Source organism: Somniosus microcephalus, chromosome 1 (assembly GCF_052327205.1).
Source record: "Somniosus microcephalus isolate GS21.2 chromosome 1, FLI_Smic_1.0, whole genome shotgun sequence".
Lineage (NCBI taxonomy): Eukaryota > Metazoa > Chordata > Chondrichthyes > Squaliformes > Somniosidae > Somniosus > Somniosus microcephalus.
In genome coordinates this window covers 248,590,664-248,609,656 of record NC_140987.1, presented here as the reverse complement: position 1 = coordinate 248,609,656, position 18,993 = coordinate 248,590,664, and the positions used below count along the sequence as shown (strand labels likewise).

Here is an 18,993-nt window from a genome sequence, read left to right as displayed (position 1 = left end):
GGGCCACCTGATGTGGGTCTGTAAATGAGCGAGGGGCCAGTTTGATGTGGGCCTGTAAATGGGCGAGGGGCCAGTTTGATGTGGGCCTGTACATGGGCGAGGGCCCACCTGATGTGGGTCTGTAAATGAGCGAGGGGCCAGTTTGATGTGGGTCTGTACATGAGCGAGGGGCCAGTTTGATGTGGGCCTGTACATGAGCGAGGGGCTAGTTTGATGTGGGCCTGTACATGGGTGAGGGGCCACCTGATGTGGGTCTGTAAATGGGCGAGGGGCCAGTTTGATGTGGGCCTGTACATGGGCGAGGGGCCAGTTTGATGTGGGCCTGTAAATGGGTGAGGGGCCAGTTTGATGTGGGCCTGTACATGGGCGAGGGGCCAGTTTGATGTGGGCCTGTACATGGGCGAGGGCCCACCTGATGTGGGCCTGTACACGGACGAGGGGCCAGTTTGATGTGGGCCTGTAAATGGGCGAGGGGCCAGTTTGATGTGGGTCTGTACATGAGCGAGGGGCCAGTTTGATGTGGGCCTGTACATGAGCGAGGGGCCTGTTTGATGTGGGCCTGTACATGGGCGAGGGGCCAGTTTGATGTGGGCCTGTAAATGGGCGAGGGGCCAGTTTGATGTGGGCCTGTACATGGGCGAGGGCCCACCTGATGTGGGCCTGTAAATGGGCGAGGGGCCAGTTTGATGTGGGCCTGTACATGGGCGAGGGGCCAGTTTGATGTGGGCCTGTACATGGGCGAGGGCCCACCTGATGTGGGCCTGTAAATGGGCGAGGGGCCAGTTTGATGTGGGCCTGTACATGGGCGAGGGCCCACCTGATGTGGGCCTGTAAATGGGCGAGGGGCCAGTTTGATGTGGGCCTGTACATGAGCGAGGGGCCAGTTTGATGTGGGCCTGTACATGGGCGAGTGCCCACCTGATGTGGGCCTGTAAATGGGCGAGGGGCCAGTTTGATGTGGGCCTGTACATGGGCGAGGGGCCAGTTTGATGTGGGCCTGTAAATGGGCGAGGGGCCAGTTTGATGTGGGCCTGTACATGGGCGAGGGCCCACCTGATGTGGGTCTGTAAATGGGCGAGGGGCCAGTTTGATGTGGGCCTGTACATGAGCGAGCAGCGTTCCCATCTGAAACAGGTGCTTAAATATTCAAATCGGGGTCCTATGCCAGGTTGTAGTATCCCGAATGCAATTTTCAGGCACATATGAGTGGTGCAAATGCTGTGCCCACACCGCCCATTTGTACCAGGCAGTAAGCAGCCTAATCAGTGGTCCTTACAGAGACCACTGGAGGCCGCTCAAAAAAAAACCAAGAATCTTTCAGTTTGTTTTTTAAGTGGGCTCAGGAGGAGCAGTTCCACGCTCCCAGAAGTGGCCAGCTACAGCAGGGCACCTACATGGCATCCCCAGCTCACTGGCAGCATGCTTTCAATGTTGGGACCAGCCAGATCATCCACAATGGTCTTTTGACTCCTATACATTCCTACGTTATAAAAACACTGATAAGCTTTTCTCCAAATAGTTTTGTTACTGAGTCGTGGCTATCTAGTATGATCCGTGATCTAGTAATAGTAGTGGGTTTATTATACTGTGCAACTTGGCATTTTGGAAAACAAGCTGCGACATTAAAAAGTTTTTTTTATAAAAAGAAAGTATAGGTATGAATGCATTCTTATTCTTCCCAGGCTACTAATTTAACAAGTGGCAATATAATTAAACAAAGTAGGTTGTTCGTGTCCTTGATTATATGACTGTTAAGGCAATTTCATGTCATTATTTAACACACTTTTGCCATTATCTATCTCTCCACTGGGATTATAGGTTTACAATTGATTTTAAATGCTTTCAAATGCTGAAGTTAACCAGTACTTCTTTCATTCAGATTTGATTTAAAAATATTTGATCATAATTGAAAATTGTTAAAAGTTTATTAAACATATAAACTTGAAACTTGGTGATTCTTGTGTAGCATGTTTTATTAAACCAAGCACCCTGGTTTATAGGATTTCATAATTTTTCAGACTAAGGTTAACTAACATATACAGCTGTGTAAATTTCCTCACACAATATACAATGCTAGAATTCGCTAAATGTCTGGATAGCAAATAACCTGTTCATTAAGATGTGCAGTACATGATATAGTAACAGTATGTCTATCTTATTTTCTCTCCCCAATATTGTGTTATAAAACAGTGTGGCATACACTATGTGCAGTCGGCACATTTACAATAAGGTCCTTTTCTTTTTTTTGTTGTATTCAGAAATATTGTATTCCAGCTTGATAACAGTTGTATTTTTCATATTCATGACAGCATTTCCAGTAACTGCTTTTGCTTAAATTACCATGCAGAATAGGGCAAATCAGGGTCAGTTTATGTCAGCTACTTCAATCTGGGGAACTTCATCAGCCTTTGTTTCAAGGCATTATGCAAAGAAAACTGACATTAAGGGAGCTTTAACTGACAGCAAATGAAATCAATCAGCGAATCACTAAGCCATAATAAACAATCAGCTCCTGAGTTGGAGATTAACTCTGTGCACTGTGGCAGACCCTAACCTGGAATGAAGCAACCTCCAACCCATCCTCCAGCCCCTTTGCTCCGAAGGTCTCCAGGTGCAGTTTGGGTAGCTGCAGGGTGAAGTCATTTCTTGCTGTCACAGACCATGACAGTGAGATCTGATCTCTGACCTGAGGAAGAGAAAACAGCATCAATGGTAATTCCCCTTCAGACACATTAACTAGGATGAACTGGGTCCCCTTGAGCCCGCTGAGTGGACTTGCATTGATCGCTAGGCCTGAAATCCATGAATAAATTTAAGACTAATTGATTTTTTGTTGAAAATAAATCAGTAATTCAGAACAGCCACTGAGAATTTTAAAAAGATAGTGTAGTATTATCTGATTGAAATTTTTTTAAAGTTGCCAGGAGTCCTTCTCAAGTCACTAGAATACTTTCCTTAAACCCTTGAGCAGTTAAATTCTTATGACCAAGTCTACAACAAGCTTTTCAAAGCACTGTGGTTAAGCAGTCTCTAGGCCATGTCCTTGCATTTAAAAACCTTGCACAGTAAAACATTAAAGACAAGCGCAAGTTATATACATGCAGTAACTGGTTTTGATCTTGAAGCATTTAACAAGCAAGCTGTTAGTATCACACTGCCCCCCTGTGGAAAAAGACACTTTTTTCCTTTCACTAAGTTATAGTACTAGCCAATGCAATACAAATCTTACTACGGTTAGAACATTTTAAAAAGAAACAGTGGTATTAATTACAAACCCACTGAAGTTGTAATTTGTTGCTTTTCCCACTTCAACACAGATATGCAGACTAAAAATTGGTGACCATCTTTGGAAATAAATGAGACTTGGCTAATCTGAATGCAAAGTAATTGATTTAAAAAACATTGTAAAATATAATTTGCAGTTCAGAATCTAGTCCAGCATGGAAAGAAAATGCATCTAAACACAGAGATAACAATTACAGAAAACTGGTTGAAAGATAAACCTTCTTGTCTAATTTCACTGGGTATATTCAACAGTATTACTAAAATACAGATGAAAAATAGTCAATGGAAACCTAGTACTGTTGGTGTGAGTGGCCAATGAATAAGTGGGCATGAATTAGTGATGTGTTGATATTCACAGCTATTTCAGCACTTAGCTTTACCTCACATCAAAATTAATTCTGGTGTGTATTATTCAACAGACATACAGACTTCTTGTTCATCACTGTTTCTTCATGAAAGTCTTTAATCTTGCACTTCTAGAAACAAATCTGTGTTTTTTTTCTGCACTAAAAGCTTTAGGTACATTCAAGCTAATAAGATCCTTTCAAAAGAATTACCATTTCAATACACAGATATGTAGAAGTATAATTCTACTGTTAAATGTCAGCAATAAAAATAAAGAAAATCAGAAAAATTTTATAGATTGTAACAGTTGCATGATTCCAGAGAGAGTCAGCATTATGATATATTAATTTTAGAGAAAGTAGACACCATTATATATTATAAATAAACATCAAAATCTCATAACACAATTACCTTTGGGTCATTTGTAAAAATGCACCATGTAAAGTGTGCATATAAAATACAGTGGTGCCTGAATAATCTGCCTATACTGTTAAAGGGAAATTCTTCCAGACAAAAAAGGCTGCCTGATAAACAATTCAGATCTACATGAATGTTGTGTGGAGTTGTATTAGAATATCAAGAATTCTGGATGAACATAAATTAGATCAACAAATCATGCTCTACGGGACGTTTGGTGCTAGATTTTACTGCCCTTGCACCACCACAAAATTGTATTAATGTTAGGGTCTGTGTAGAAATGTAACTTTGCACTATGCAAACTAGGAACCACAGTTCTCTCTACACTCATTTACATTATCACATGACAGCTGCATTGTGCTGCTATGTGGGGCGCATTGTCAGTGTGGCTCCTAGTTTTATTTTTAATGGCTGCACCTACCTTATTCTGCACAACACCCCTACTAGTACTTTGGAGCAGTATAAAATCATGCCTCTTGCCATTTATTGAAAATGCTTAAATTAAAAACTCCAGATCACTGATCAGATGGGTCAGAAACTTCCAATCACCTTCAGTGTCCTTTCCAGTGTTCTGAACTTACATCACACAGATGTAATTCTGGTATGACTAAAGTAAAGCGGGTCAGAGGCGCATTCAAATAAAAAGATTGAAACTCACTCTTAAGATATGAAACTAGACATTGTGTGTGGCATGTGGGAGCCATTTATTGCGACACATCACATGAAACTGTGTTTTTGTCCCTACTAATACTGACACACTACATAAATAAAACTCGGCAGCTATTAATTTCTCTGTCCAACTGCTGATTTTAGGTGCATGAAAATTAGTATTCAATCTATTTCACTGCCATATCATACTTACTACAGAAATAAAAGATCTTGAAATAATTCTATTCTAAATATTTACACTAGTGTAACAAAGTATAATAGTTTCAGCTTGATATGTTACAAAAATATACAAATAAAATAACTCCTTTGTTGCAAATATACTGGATCGTCTTAAAATATCCCAAAAAGTATCAAATCTGTTTCTTCATTTGTGATCCCAGGTCATTGTACCATGTCCAAAAATGAGAAGTTTGGAATATTCCGATGTCTCTTTATTCTAATTTTCCAATAGCCATAAAATCTTAGAGAGTAACTTATATGCAGTATTGGACATGCTATTTGTTCAAAAAGTCTAATTATCATTCAGTTCTCAAAAAATCACCTCCTAATAATACAAGATAATCAATAGTAAGCTTATAGATAAAATGTCTATCAAACAAGTAGTAATAATAAAATGGATAAGTGGTGAAATCATATTAACTATTCAGCATCATACTTAAGGTTAAAATGTTATTTTGTAAAATCGCTTTTTTAAATATTGAAATGTACAGAAATAAGTACTCAAAATACTTGAATAAATAATTATTAATAAAAGGGAAAGCACGTCTAAGAGTTGTACTTTTTATTTGAAGTACTCTCCAATTTCATACAGAGAAATAATATTCACCAAAATGTTGTTTGACTTGTTTTAAAAAAGCATTGATTTTATCAGATGCTGGAAGGTAAGCGAGGTTGGGGTTTCCTTCCCTGCTGGGCCACTCCATGCACACAGATATGTTTATTGTTTTCTTAAGTAATGCAGCAAGAGCCTGAAGTGTGGATGTGGACCTCAAATGAATTGATGATTCTTAATCTGGATTAAGATAGTAGAGTTTGAAGATGTAGGATTTTATTTGATTTGGGCTTTATTTAGCCTGAAGAGAATGCATTTTTTAAAATATACTTTCAAAATATGTTTAATTAATTTGGGAGTTAATGTTATAGTAAGAGTTTTAAGATAGAATTGTGATTTTTCTTCCTCTCATTTACTTCAGCTGTAGTCAACCTTTCAAATCTCAAGAGCCAGAAACAGAAATTGCATTCTGATAAAGAGCCACAAATGTGAAATATACAGGATAGTACACTAGCTTCTTCACAGATATCCTTACAGCAACACAGCTAGTACAAGTAATTAAGCAAGAGTTTTTGAAACCTAGCATAACAATATGACTTTTGACTTGCTTTATTCTCTGGATTGTTAGTCCAGGCCTCTGCAATACTAGTTTAACATAACCACTATGCTACTGTACCCTACTTGAGTAGCACTTCTACTCCAGATGACAACATCTGGCTTCTTTTCTGGTACAGAGGATGGCAGTACGTTGCAGATGTGTCCATTGGGTCAGAATGCAAGGAAGGCTACCTGTTTCATCGGGCTGGATTTTGTCAATGGGGTGCGTTGGGGACGGGATTGCTGGTTGTCGGGTTTCAGTCCCGCTCCCAAAGACGTCCGGCCAACCCATGCTATTTTCTCTTGATTGACCTTGTTAAGTCCGCCCTGCGGGCTTAGCCGGCCAATTAAAGGAAAGCTGGTAACAGAGGACATCAGCGTTTGACGTTTCATCTGGCGAAAATTTTTGACAGATGAATTGTCAGCATTTGACAGGTTTGAGAAGCTGTCAAACACTGACAATCTCTGTTCTAAGGTGAGCCCTTGCACTGAAGGCTCACCATCTGAGAATGCAGCAGCCATTCTGTCATCTCTGCCATTGAGATGAGGCACCTCCGGATCCCCAAGGGTTGAAGCCTGCAGGAAGAAGCAAAGGTAAGTAAACTTTTTCTAACACTTTACACTCATCTCTCATACTTACCTCTCCACACTTGCACCCATCACTCACCTCCTCAGTGGACTTTTTGATCCCTCTCACCCCCGCGGACCCACTACTCGCCTCGCTGACCCTGGCAAGGTTCATAGCCGTTGGGAAGCCCACACTTACAGGGGTAAAATGGGGATAAGCCTCAAAACTGCCTGTTAACTACCCGTTAACAGGCAGTTAATTGGCTCTAATCCCCTTCCCGCCTCGAGGAGACGGGTACCTGCGCGAGCCGGGGACCCGCCTCCCGGGAAGATGGCACGGAGGCAGATTGGGAGCGGGTTCGGTACCCGCTTCCATTTTCTGCCATTTTCCCGGCAATCCTGCCTCCCCAGCGCTGGGAAAATTCCCCCAATCGTGTCTAATCTGTATTTCTCAAATCAGAATTGAGTGGTGCAAAGAGCCACATGCGGTTTGCAGGATGCTAGTTAGCCTGCCCGCTTTAATTATTGTAACATTGTAGGGCAATTTTGACTTTAAAGGTGAAGGAGGCTACTTTGGAAAGTGCTTCCCTTTTTCTGAAGGTATGTTGCCATCCTTTTCCCCGATCTCTCTCTGTACTCGTGTCCATCCCACTGATAAATTTGAATGTTTTGTGCCTGAAAAATGGGTGCACGCTTACCAATTTCTACCCCCATTTCTGTAATATCCACACAGATTTTTTTTATGACAGTTTATTTATATAACACAGAATATTATAAACAGGGTCATAACACAGAGTCATGGTGCTAGAGCACTGCTGAATTTATTATTATGGTGCGTGGCCCCTTTTAAATGTTATTCTTCTGCTTTACACAATACATTGCCGGTAACAACTTATTGAGTGGCTCAATAGTACAGGGACCATTGAAGAAAAACAACAGGGCTATGAGGGCAGGTGGTGGGGGTGGAAAGGAGAGAAACTGCAATCTAAGTAGTGCTGATCATTACTTAAGAGTGCAATTCTAAAATCCAATTTTAGAAAGTAAAGGCATCACTTGTATAAAAAGTAATTTGTTTTCTGAGGAAATATTACAAAAAAAAGTCAGGTTTTCCTTTTTCTTTTATTAAGCTTTCTTTTTATTCCAGGGCTTTGACTTTAGGAATTGAGATTTCACATTTCCCCTGTTGCTCTGCACAAGTACCAGCAATATCTTGGCCGAGCAAATATCTACAAGATAGAAATACTGTGATGTAATTTTTATGGAAATGCTGGTTCTTGAGTGAACTAATTTTTCATGCTCTGGGCTGGACACAAGGCGTACGGGATGTAGGAGAGCACATTCCCCTAGGAGGCTATCGGACCTGCATGCATACAAATTTTTTACTGGTAACAATTATCACAAAAATGAACGTGTTCAGCAAGGGTCTACTCATCTCTAGCTCTGTAGTAAATGTATAATTAAATATTAAAATACTTCTGAAAAATCTTTCTTTAGCCTTTTTACAGAAATTCAGGCTGATAAAAGGAAAAACTCAAGTGAATTAAAGTGCTCAGATTTTATCAACATCAAACCACAAGTGATTTTTTTTTGCCGTCTCCATCTCACAGCTACAGTCAATACATCTAAATATTTTACTGCACCCTGGCCAATTTATTGTTTGATGTTTAAAAATTCACCAAAAATCAAAGAAAATTCATTAAATCAGAGCCCTGCGATGAGTTGCTATCATCTTTGAAAGTTGAGTTTAACTGCAATATTGATCATTCTCTTTTTTCTGTGACAACAGCCACTAGGGAAATGTTTGGTGTCAGAATACAAAAAGAAGATTGCCAATAACAGCAGGGAACAATGCACATATGACACCAAAGACCAAACAGTGTGGTATTCTACACTGTCTTCCTGTCAATAATATGACTTACAACTCCTCTCTCTCCCCTTGCTGACCTCCTCCAAGCAAAATAGATGATATCCCTTTTTTTTCTACATTAAAGGGTATCTATTTGAACAGGTTTTGCATTAAAATTCATTTATTAAATGAAGTTGAGCTTTGGTGGGGGGGGGGGGAATTGGCAAAACTTACTAAAGACTTCATTTGTGCTACCCTGAAGAATTGCACTCAAGTAACTTGTTGAAGTACATACATGGTATAAATAATGAATATATGTAACTGCATATTTCAGCCACAACACTTTTTGGGTGGGTGAATATTTACATTTTAAATCCAGAGAAAATGCCAGTATGGTAGGTACTTTCTTTAATACCAGCAGTGTTCAATTTACAGCATCTGCATTTCACTGCCAGATTTTCAATCAACATTTTCAAAGTACTTTACTGTTATTAAGCTATTTCTGAGATTTAACTATTTTTGGCCCTAAGTAAACCTCATCTGCACGGCTGTATAATTTTACTGGAATTATATTGAGCATTTCTAATGAGATGGCAACTCTGAAGGGAATTGGAGGCAACTTTACATTGTGGTTACAATTAAAACACACTCTATGTGCTTATAGTATTATGGGCTAAAATTACTATATTCTTTAAAACTGCTACTATAAATAGACCACATAGTGGATATCTGTGGAATACCACCTTATCCCAAGTGCATGGCAAACCTTCATAACTCATTTGTAATTTTGTCACTTCTGTGTTATGCATTCTTCTTTGCCAAAAGGATAAAAATAGTATTTTACATTTACCTATACCTCTAGCTTGATCATTCAAACAAAAAGTAACAAGAATCCTTACAACTTTTAAGACACATATTTACCCCATGAAAGGACAACTATAAAAATTTACGTGAACAATTCACTTCATAGAGTCATAGAGTCATAGAGTAATACAGCACAGATAGAGGCCCTTCGGCCCATCGTGTCCATGCCGGCCATCAAGCCCTGTCTAATCTAATCCCATATTCCAGCATTTGGCCCGTAGCCTTGTATGCTATGGCATTTCAAATGCTCATCCAAATGCTTCTTAAATGTTGTGAGGGTTTCTGCCTCCACAACCCTTTCAGGCAGTGAGTTCCAGACTCCAACCACCCTCTGGGTGAAAAAGTTCTTTCTCAAATCCCCTCTAAACCTCCCTCCCTTTACCTTGAATCTATGCCCCCTAGTTATTGACCCCTCTACTAAGGGGAAAAGCTCCTCAGCATCCATCCTATCTATGCCCCTCACAATTTTGTACACCTCAATCATGTCCCCCCTCAGCCTCCTCTGCTCCAAGGAAAACAAACCCAATCTGCCCAGTCTCTCTTCATAGCTGAAGCGCTCCAGCCCTGGTAACATCCTGGTGAACCTCCTCTGCACCCTCTCTAACGCGATCACATCTTTCCTGTAGTGTGGCGACCAGAACTGCACACAGTATTCCAGCTGTGGCCTAACCAGTGTTTTATACAGCTCCATCATAACCTCCTTGCTCTTATATTCTATGCCTCGGCTAATGAAGGCAAGTATCCCATATGCCTTTTTTACCACCTTATCCACCTGTTCCGCCGCCTTCAGGGATCTGTGTACCTGCACACCCAGATCCCTCTGACCCTCCGTCTTGCCTAGGGTCTTACCATTCATTGTGTATTCCCTTGCCTTGTTAGACCCCCCAAAGTGCATCACCTCGCACTTTTCCGGGTTAAATTCCATTTGCCACTGTTCCGCCCATCTGACCAACCCATCTATATCGTTCTGCAGACTGAGGCTACCCTCCTCGCTATTTACCACCCTACCAATTTTAGTATCATCCGCGAATTTACTGATCATACCCTTTACATTCATATCCAAGTCATTAATGTAGACCACAAACAGCAAGGGACCCAGCACCGATCCCTGTGGTACCCCACTGGCCACAGGTTTCCAGTCACAAAAACAACCTTCGACCATCACCCTCTGCCTTCTGCCACTAAGCCAGTTTTGTATCCAATGTGCCAAGGCACCCTGGATTCCATGGGCTCTTACCTTCTTGACCAGTCTCCTGTGCGGGACTTTATCGAAGGCCTTACTGAAATCCATGTATACCACATCCACTGCGTTACCCTCATCCACACACCTAGTCACCCCCTCAAAAAATTCAATCAAATTAGTCAGACATGATCTTCCCTTGACAAAGCCATGTTGACTATCCCTGATTAATCCTTGCCTCTCCAAGTGGAGACAAATTTTGTCCCTCAGGATTTTTTCCAGTAATTTTCCTACCACTGATGTTAGGCTCACTGGCCTGTAGATCCCCGGTTTTTCCCTACTACCCTTCTTGAATAATGGTACTACATTAGCGGTTCTCCAGTCCTCTGGCACATCCCCTGTGGCCAGAGAGGTCCTGAATATATGTGTTAGAGCCCCCGCAATCTCCTCCTTTGCCTCACACAGCAGCCTTGTGTCAATTTGCAGTAAGGGTAGAAAACCATGGAATGTTTCTTACAGTATTCGCTGACTGTATAAAAAAGCTTAAATATTTTAATAGCACTACAATTTAGCTGCTGAAGTCTTTAAAAGTTTTAGGGACTCTTAAATTATTTTACCTTACTAACTCAACCAAAGCATCTTTCACTCTAATAACAAAGAACGTTTCTGAAACCTTCATGGATTAAGTAGAAAATTCTTCAAAATTTGTAACAGATAAATTCTATTATAGAATATAAAAACAATAATATATAACAGGTCAATCTCATTTTAGGTGGTCTTTAATTCCTTGAAATGGCAAATGTGAGGTCATCCACTTTGGACCTAAAAAGGATAGAACAGAGTACTTTCTAAATGGTGAAAAGCTAGAAACATGGAGGTCCAAAGAGGCTTGGGGGTCCAAGTATGTAGATCATTAAAATGTCATGGACAGGTACAGAAAATAATCAAAACGGCTAATGGAATGCTGGCTTTTATATCTAGAAGACTAGAATACAAGGGGGCAGAAGTTATACTGCAGCTGTACAAAGCCCTGGTTAGACCACACCTGGAGTACTGTGAGCAGTTCTGGGCACCACACCTTAGGAAGGATATACTGGCCTTGGAGGGAGTGCAGCGTAGATTTACTCGAATGATATCTGGACTCCAAGGGTTAAGTTATGAGGCGCAATTACACAAACTAGAGTTGTATTTAGAAGGTTAAAGAGTGATTTGATCGAAGTTTTCAGGATATTAAGGGGAACTGATAGGGTAGGTAGAGAGAAACTATTTCCGCTGCTTGGAGATTCTAGGACTAGGGGGCATAGTCTAAAAGTTAGAGCCAGGCCTTTCAGAAGTGGTTAGGAAACAATTCTACACACAAAGGGTGGTAGAAGTTTGAAATCCTCTTCCGCAAATGGTAGTTGATGCTAGGTCAATTGTTAATTTTAAATCAGAGATTGATAGCTTTTTGTTAACCAAAGGTATTAAGGGATATGGGGCAAAGGCGGGTATATGGAGTTCGGTCACACATCAGCCATGGTCTCATTGAATGGCAGGACAGGCTCGAGGGGCTGAATGGCCTCCTCCTGTTCCTATGTTCCTAAATGCTGCAGTCCTTGTCCTGAAAGTACTCCTATGATAGATGTTAGGTAGAGAACCCCTGGATTTTGACTGTGTGATGATTAAGCAACAGGAATATATGTCCCAGTCAGGGTGGTATGCGACTTAGAGCGGAACCTGAAGTGACCATGTTCCCATGATCTTGTTGCTCTCGTCATTCTTGGTGGTAGAAGCCATGGGGCAGAGAGGTGTTGATGAAGTAAACTTGGTATATAGTATAAGCATTAAAAGAGGCGTCCAGGACTCTTTGAATATGCAAATAAAGGGCTTAACGACTGTTTGATGCTCCATATGCCAAAATTTGTTTGCGGACTAACCAGGGACTTAAAGGGACCACTGCAGGACGCCACTAAAAAGATAAGTGTAAAAAAAACTTACCTGAATGTGGAACTGGAAGGTGCAGGAGTGCACTTTACGGGTCCATATTTAAACCACGGGTTGTGCTGACCACCTCTCCCTCGCTCTCTCTCCCGATCGCTGCCCCCCTCCTGCAGCCCCCCCCCCAACCCCGATTGCTGCCTCTCCCAATTGATTCCCGATTGTCGAGATACAGCAGCCCGCAATTCAAGTGAACTTTGCCTGCTCGCTGATCTAATGTAAAGGGTAAGCCTGGCCTACCTGTTTTGGTGATGGGGTTGTTCCCTGTGCGTACCAGCCTGCCTGCATGAACCAACTTGTAGGCCTTCATGTAAAGTATTTTTAAAAACACACTAATCTTACTATCATTTTGAGTTTATTACAGAAGTATTGCTGCAGTCCTCAGATAGGTTAGTTTTTTTGTGGAATTATTTTTCCTCTTTGAACATTACTATTAATGTTTTATCCGAGTGCTCTCCCCTGCCAAAAAAATTAATCAAACTATTCTTCTACACTTAAGAAGGTAATACACTTCAGTGAGAATCTCCACTGACACTGAACATACCGCTCTTCATTCAACCCACCACAGCAGTGAATGAAGAAATGCTCCATAGCAATCTTCCTTTACTCTTATAGATCTCTTGAATGAACCCTGGCAAAACTTACCTTCTAGGGAAAGCCAGAGGGCAAATGCTAGTCAAACTTGGGATTTAAATTCCAGGGCTGTAGCTACTAGGCAGCCTCCCAATTAATTCTAATTTTCAGATATTACATGACTTGACTGACTGTTATATAATCAATTATTACTACTAATATTTGGGGGTCCTTAAAGGAGCTCTAATGAGGTATTCATCTGATCAAGGTTTGAATTTACCCAGCCACTATAATGGCATTTCCACCACTAAAGAGGGGGAGGAAAGGGAAAAAAAGTAAATTACTCAGCTAGGAGTGCTGTAATCCTCACGCTCCACATGGATTTAGCCTCAAAGTCTATACTACAAATGGGAACAGCTGCACATTTGCCCTGTAAGAATTTGCATGGAACAGCCCAAGGCCATGCTTATGATATCACATGGGAATTCCTCCCACTCAACATATACACTGCTCAGCACTGTACCTACTTGGTACTACTTAGTTTGCTAAAGCTTTACAAAATTTAACACAAGCAATTTAATATTGGCCCAAACGATAAATATGAATACAGTACTAATGCAGTTTCCCAATCAACAAATGATACCAGCATTATTAGAATGAGACTGGCATTCCATTACTAAAATATAGCTTTGCTTTTGGAACTGTAGCCAACATTGTTTCGATGAAGATTAGGTATATATATCATGAGTAAGTTACTTAATCAAACAAGTACATGTTCCTTTACACTACATTACGACTTAGCTCCCAATCATCTTCAATTCTTTTTGACCAATATAGTCTGTTACAATTTTTTTTTTTTTACATAATACAGAACTGTTTTCTCTCTCAGTGTTTCAACATCAATCCCTATTAGCTGATCTTCTCCCTACAATCCTGAAGCTGTACCTGTTCCATAAAACGCCATTGCAGGGCTGTGAGATCAAGAATGAATAATTACCCTACTTCTTGCTGGTTTAAACACAAGGGCTAATCCCGTGATTCTGCTCTCCCATCAGGGAAGCCATGCTTGCTTACTTGAGTTGGAGTTGCGGCTACACTAGCCAACAATTCTCTGAATCGCGCTCCCTGTTGGAGGTGTGGAATTAAACTTGTAACCTTGTGCTCACTTCCACATGTTAAACTCAGATCAGATTTTAAACAAAGTGTATTTATTTACAATTAGATAGAAATATGAAGCACAGGTTTCAATACAAACAGCATCATTTACAAAATTGATGGTCAACTTCCCTTTGTAAGGAGTGCTTTTAAAAAATAAAATGTCTTTTTAGCTTTGAAAGACAAAGTCCAGGTTATTGGTTTTGTCTTCTCATACCATTTTGGTATCATCATATTCACCATCACGAATCATCTCTCCCTCATGCAGGGAATTAAAAGTGAGCCTTTCAGCTGATCAATCATCAAAAAGTTGCAAGAGACCTGCTTTAACTTAGTTTACACACAATCTTAATATTATATACATAAATACAATTGCCAATGCTACATACCAAATTATCCTAATAAATATAACTGCAAGTGTGGAATGACTAGATTCAAATGATCCGATCAGCAGATAAAATAAATTTGTCTATAAATTTTACTCAATTCACAAACAATTCTTTTAGCGAAGGCATAAGCACACAATTAGCTTGTTCAGATTCCGGAAGCTCTTGCTACTTACATCAGTGCAGCCATTAGCAATTTACAACAACAGCTTGTAATTATATAGCACTTTTAACATATCAAATCAGCAAGTCTATACGATCAAAGATCAAAAAATACCTTGGTGTGGAGATGCCGGAGTTGGACTGGGGTGGACAAATGTAAGAAGTCACACAACACCAGGTTATAGTCCAACAGCTTTATTTGAAATCACAAGCTTTCGGAGCGCTGCTCCTTCTTCAGGTGAAGTGGAGAAATGCATAAAGACACAGCTTATATAGTCAGAGAATCATGTCAGATGTTTACAGGTAACCTTTCCAACTGCCATTTATCACACCTCAGCAGAGAGATAATCACAGCAGTCAAAGGTGTGAATGGTGTCCAAACAGGTCAGTCAGGGAAACATTACATCAAAGAACAATGAGGTGGGGTCACAAGGGGTCAAATATTGCAGATGCTGGGGTCTGTATGAAAAACAAAAAAAGACAAAATACCTTCTGATTGTTCAATCAAAAATGGAAACAATAAAATGTTACACAGGCATAAACATAAAATGACCAAATAGTGACTTTCTTCCCCCCCCATCCCCAAGAAAGAGGAATTCAATACCTATCAAACTGAAATCCGCAGTTAAAATTAGATTTAACAAATTTTATATACATACAATAACAAATATCATGATATATACACCTAATCTTCATCAAAACGATATACTAGAAATACATGGGCTCAATCTGAAAGAATCGTCTTGCCTGTTGACCAAAGATCTACAAAGACGAGTTCATGTAAGAGTAGATATAAAGCAGAAATAGCTGTTGTGCACCTTAATGGAGCTTTGTTACTACACAGGATTACACTTCAAAGTGCTTACCAATGCACCCACTCACATAATACCTAATGGTCTGGTTAAAGTTTTTGGACTGAGACTATGCAAAAAGTCTTAATGGGCTGCACAAGGTATGCGTTCAGGCTTTAAAATAGTTTGCTTTGTTCAGTGGTGAAGCTGTCAAGATTTAGACTAGTCAGCACAGGGGGCCAGAGTACTCTCTGCTTATTTTCCTTTCTGGTGGAAGACCAGAAAAAATCTCAAGGAGAACTAGGGGATCAGAGTATCAAGATTTCCATGGACATAATAAATGCAATCAAGATCACCCTGGCCTTCTCCCTCCATAATATAACGACTTATAGATCAGAGGAAAGAGAGGAAATGAACAGAACGACTTTGTTTACTAGCAAAGTGATGGACCATCCAACGCCAAGGCTTCAGTCTTGTGGCCTGCAAGTAAAAGACAGGCAGCTATTTGATTTTCAAGGCAAGTGAGAAATGAGCTTTCAGGATCACGGACCTGTCTTTTCATCGCAGGATTCTTCTGAACATTGACTCCAATGAATACAATTTCTCAGTTGCACTTCAGCTGTGACTGCTCACAATTTGCAAGACACAGATAATTGAGCACCTGCACTGTTTGAGGCACTATTGTGAGGTAGCTCACTCCCATGTCTGGCCTCAAACAAGCAAGCTGAAAAGTATCGTTTGCATATCTGAGATGTGAGATTATTAATGACAAGAACTTTTATAAAGGCTTTGGGCACAAAGGTAAGACCAAATGGCAATATAATTGGGCCAGAAATTCGCGGCCAGAAGCGTGAGTACGGTCGGGGTACTCACGCATTTGGCCGTTGGAAATGCCGGCGTTCAGCAGGAACAGCGCATGCGGGGAACGCCGGCATTTCCAGACCCGAGGTCTATTCACAGCGCGTGCGACTGCACAGGCAGCGCTTGCGCAGTGAACTTTGTGGATTTCAATGATGGATTCAGTGAGGGTAAGTCCTTAGAAGTTACACTTGAAAAAAGCAAGTGTAAAGTTGTTCATTGGCTGCGGAGGAAGATATATTTTATCGTGGAGCTTCTGAAATGCAATATTTTTGTTTGGGAAAGGGAGGGAAGTTATTTTAAGAAATTTTAAGTAAGTTTTAAAGTTAAAATTTTTTTTTTTTTTTTTATAAAAGGGTTTTCAGAACGGTAGGTAGAAGGAGCAATTGTGGCTGTGTGAATGGAATGTGAGAATGAGTTATGTATGTATGTCCACATATATTCCTTTACGTATATGTATGTATGTTTTATATTCCTTTACTAATGTGTATGAATGTATGTTTTTAATTATGATTTTCCAATAAGTTACTTTCTCTGAAAGTCATAATTAAATAATACATTCATACACATAAGTAAAGGAATATATACATAACACGCAAAGGAATATATACAGACATACATACTTTCAGAAGCTCCACGATAATAAATATCTTCCTCTGCAGCCTCTGGAGCAACTGTACCCATGCTTTTTTCATGTGTAAGTTGTAATGACTTGACCTCACTGAAAGCATTAATGAAAACGGCGAATTATACTGCGCACGCGCTGCCTGTGCAGTCGCACGCGTTCTGCCTCTGAACCCCTTCGTTCAGAGGACAGGAAATGCCGGTTTTCCCCACATGCACTGTGCATGCTGAAAACCGGCATTTCATCCAGCCAGATGCGTAAGTACCCCGACCGTACTCGTGCATTTGGAAGGGAATTACTGGGCCAACATTTTACATGTCAATAAAATGAAAAATTTAACAATTGCACGACTTGCCCCCTCGCATCTGCTACTGAGGGTCCAAGGAGGTGCATTGCGCAAGAGGTCATCATCGTACGTATCCTCACACTGTTCCCTTTGGGGAACTGTATGAAGTGGTGGAAGGATTTATGGCCGTGATTAACGCTCATTCCGTGACCGTAACCATCTTTGAACCAGCCATTAGGGTGGTTAGTCCTATGGCGGGAGGGTTTTACGGGCTCCCACAACCCATCTGAGGGGGGGGGGGGGCCACCAACACCCACGGACGCAAGTATCCCGCTGGATGTCCACCCAGAATTTAAAGTTGGAGCTCCGACTCCACTTGCCGGGACTGTCTGGAGTGGGGTTCAAAACCCTACTCCTTCTGGCCCAGCGGCGGGGATGCTTACTGCTACGCAAAAGGCCCACTCCGCACAAGAGGTGACACCCATACGTTTCCTGCGCCTTTTCCCTCCCCGTGACTGGAGCCCTATGCTGCCATTTCACGTTGCTAATCGGATTGGGCCTTTGGCATAGCGGTAGGATCCCTGCCGCTGGGCCAGATCAGGGTAGGGTTTCGAACCCCGCTCCAGACAGTCCCGGCAAGTGGAGTCGGAGCTCCGGCTCTAAATTCTGGGTTGACATCCAGTGGGATATTTGCGTCCGTGGGTGTGGGTGGCCCCCCCTCCTTGTATAGCTTGTGGGAGCCCGTAAAACCCTCCCGCCATAGGACTAACTGCCCTAATGGCCATAAATCCTTCCACCACTTCATACAGTTCCCCAAAGGGAACAGTGTGAAGACACGTATGACGACGACATTGCTAAATAAATAAATGGAATTAAAAAAATTATTTTAGGGCTTTTAAAAGTCTTTAAATTGCTTTAATTCTCTTTAAAACTACTTCAGATTACTCAAAATTATGTAAACATTTAAAAAAGTTTATAAAAGTTACCAAAATCTTCAAAAAACTTCCAAAAACCTATTTAAACTGCTGCTTTGCATGTAAAAATGCTTAGCAGCTTGACAGAAACATTGGGGGCGTGTCCAGTGAAACTGAGAACTCAAGGGGCGTGTCTCACTTGCACTGCACGCTCCTGGCTTCGCGCTGGCTGCACTCCTGGGCGGCGTGACGTCATACGCTGCCCGGGATTCTTCTTTTTCAAACACCAAGTCCAGGCGTCCCTGGAGCTGATCGGCAGTAGCGCGGGGTAAGTGCATATACGGGGCTTGCACGCGCGGCAAGCCCCGTTCACCAATTTCTGGCCCAATGTACTGGTATCATTTATCTGCCATTTGAAAGCAAAGGTGTTGAATATTGAATGTATATCATAACAATGCAGAATGCATGAATATTAGGTTCCTCTCACATACATGATGAATAAATAACGTACTCCATACTTACTGCGTATTCTGTCTGCACCACAAAAAATAGATTATTTTTTAGTCACTTCAGTTCAGTTAATATAATTGTGGAAGGTCCTTCAATTTTTTCTGTTGGTTTGTGAATTGGCTTTCTTCTCAAGAAATATTTTTTAGTCATATTGAAAAACTGAAGTTTACAAATAAGGGAAGCTGGGCCATGTACAGTGCCCTGGAATGTGACA

General features: G+C 41.0%; 1 protein-coding gene and 1 long non-coding RNA gene across 6 annotated transcripts in view; one reads left to right on the top strand and one right to left on the bottom strand.

Moving 5' to 3' along the window:
• ccdc171 (coiled-coil domain containing 171) overlaps window positions 1–18,993 on the bottom strand; it is a 311,057-nt gene that overhangs the window by 33,870 nt on the left and 258,194 nt on the right. For 4 of the 5 annotated variants that reach the window (XM_085991681.1, XM_085991690.1, XM_085991719.1 and 1 more), the window contains one exon: window positions 2,555–2,686. In XM_085991681.1, the coding sequence (XP_085847807.1) occupies window positions 2,555–2,686 (132 nt within the window). Of the gene's footprint in view, window positions 1–2,554; window positions 2,687–14,280; window positions 15,255–18,993 lie in introns of those variants that run through there. The other variant, XM_085991699.1, reaches the window with a different exon arrangement.
• The window catches only part of LOC147124699 (uncharacterized), a 108,550-nt gene that overhangs the window by 40,715 nt on the left and 48,842 nt on the right, over window positions 1–18,993 (top strand). The gene's annotated exons all lie outside the window — the stretch shown is intronic.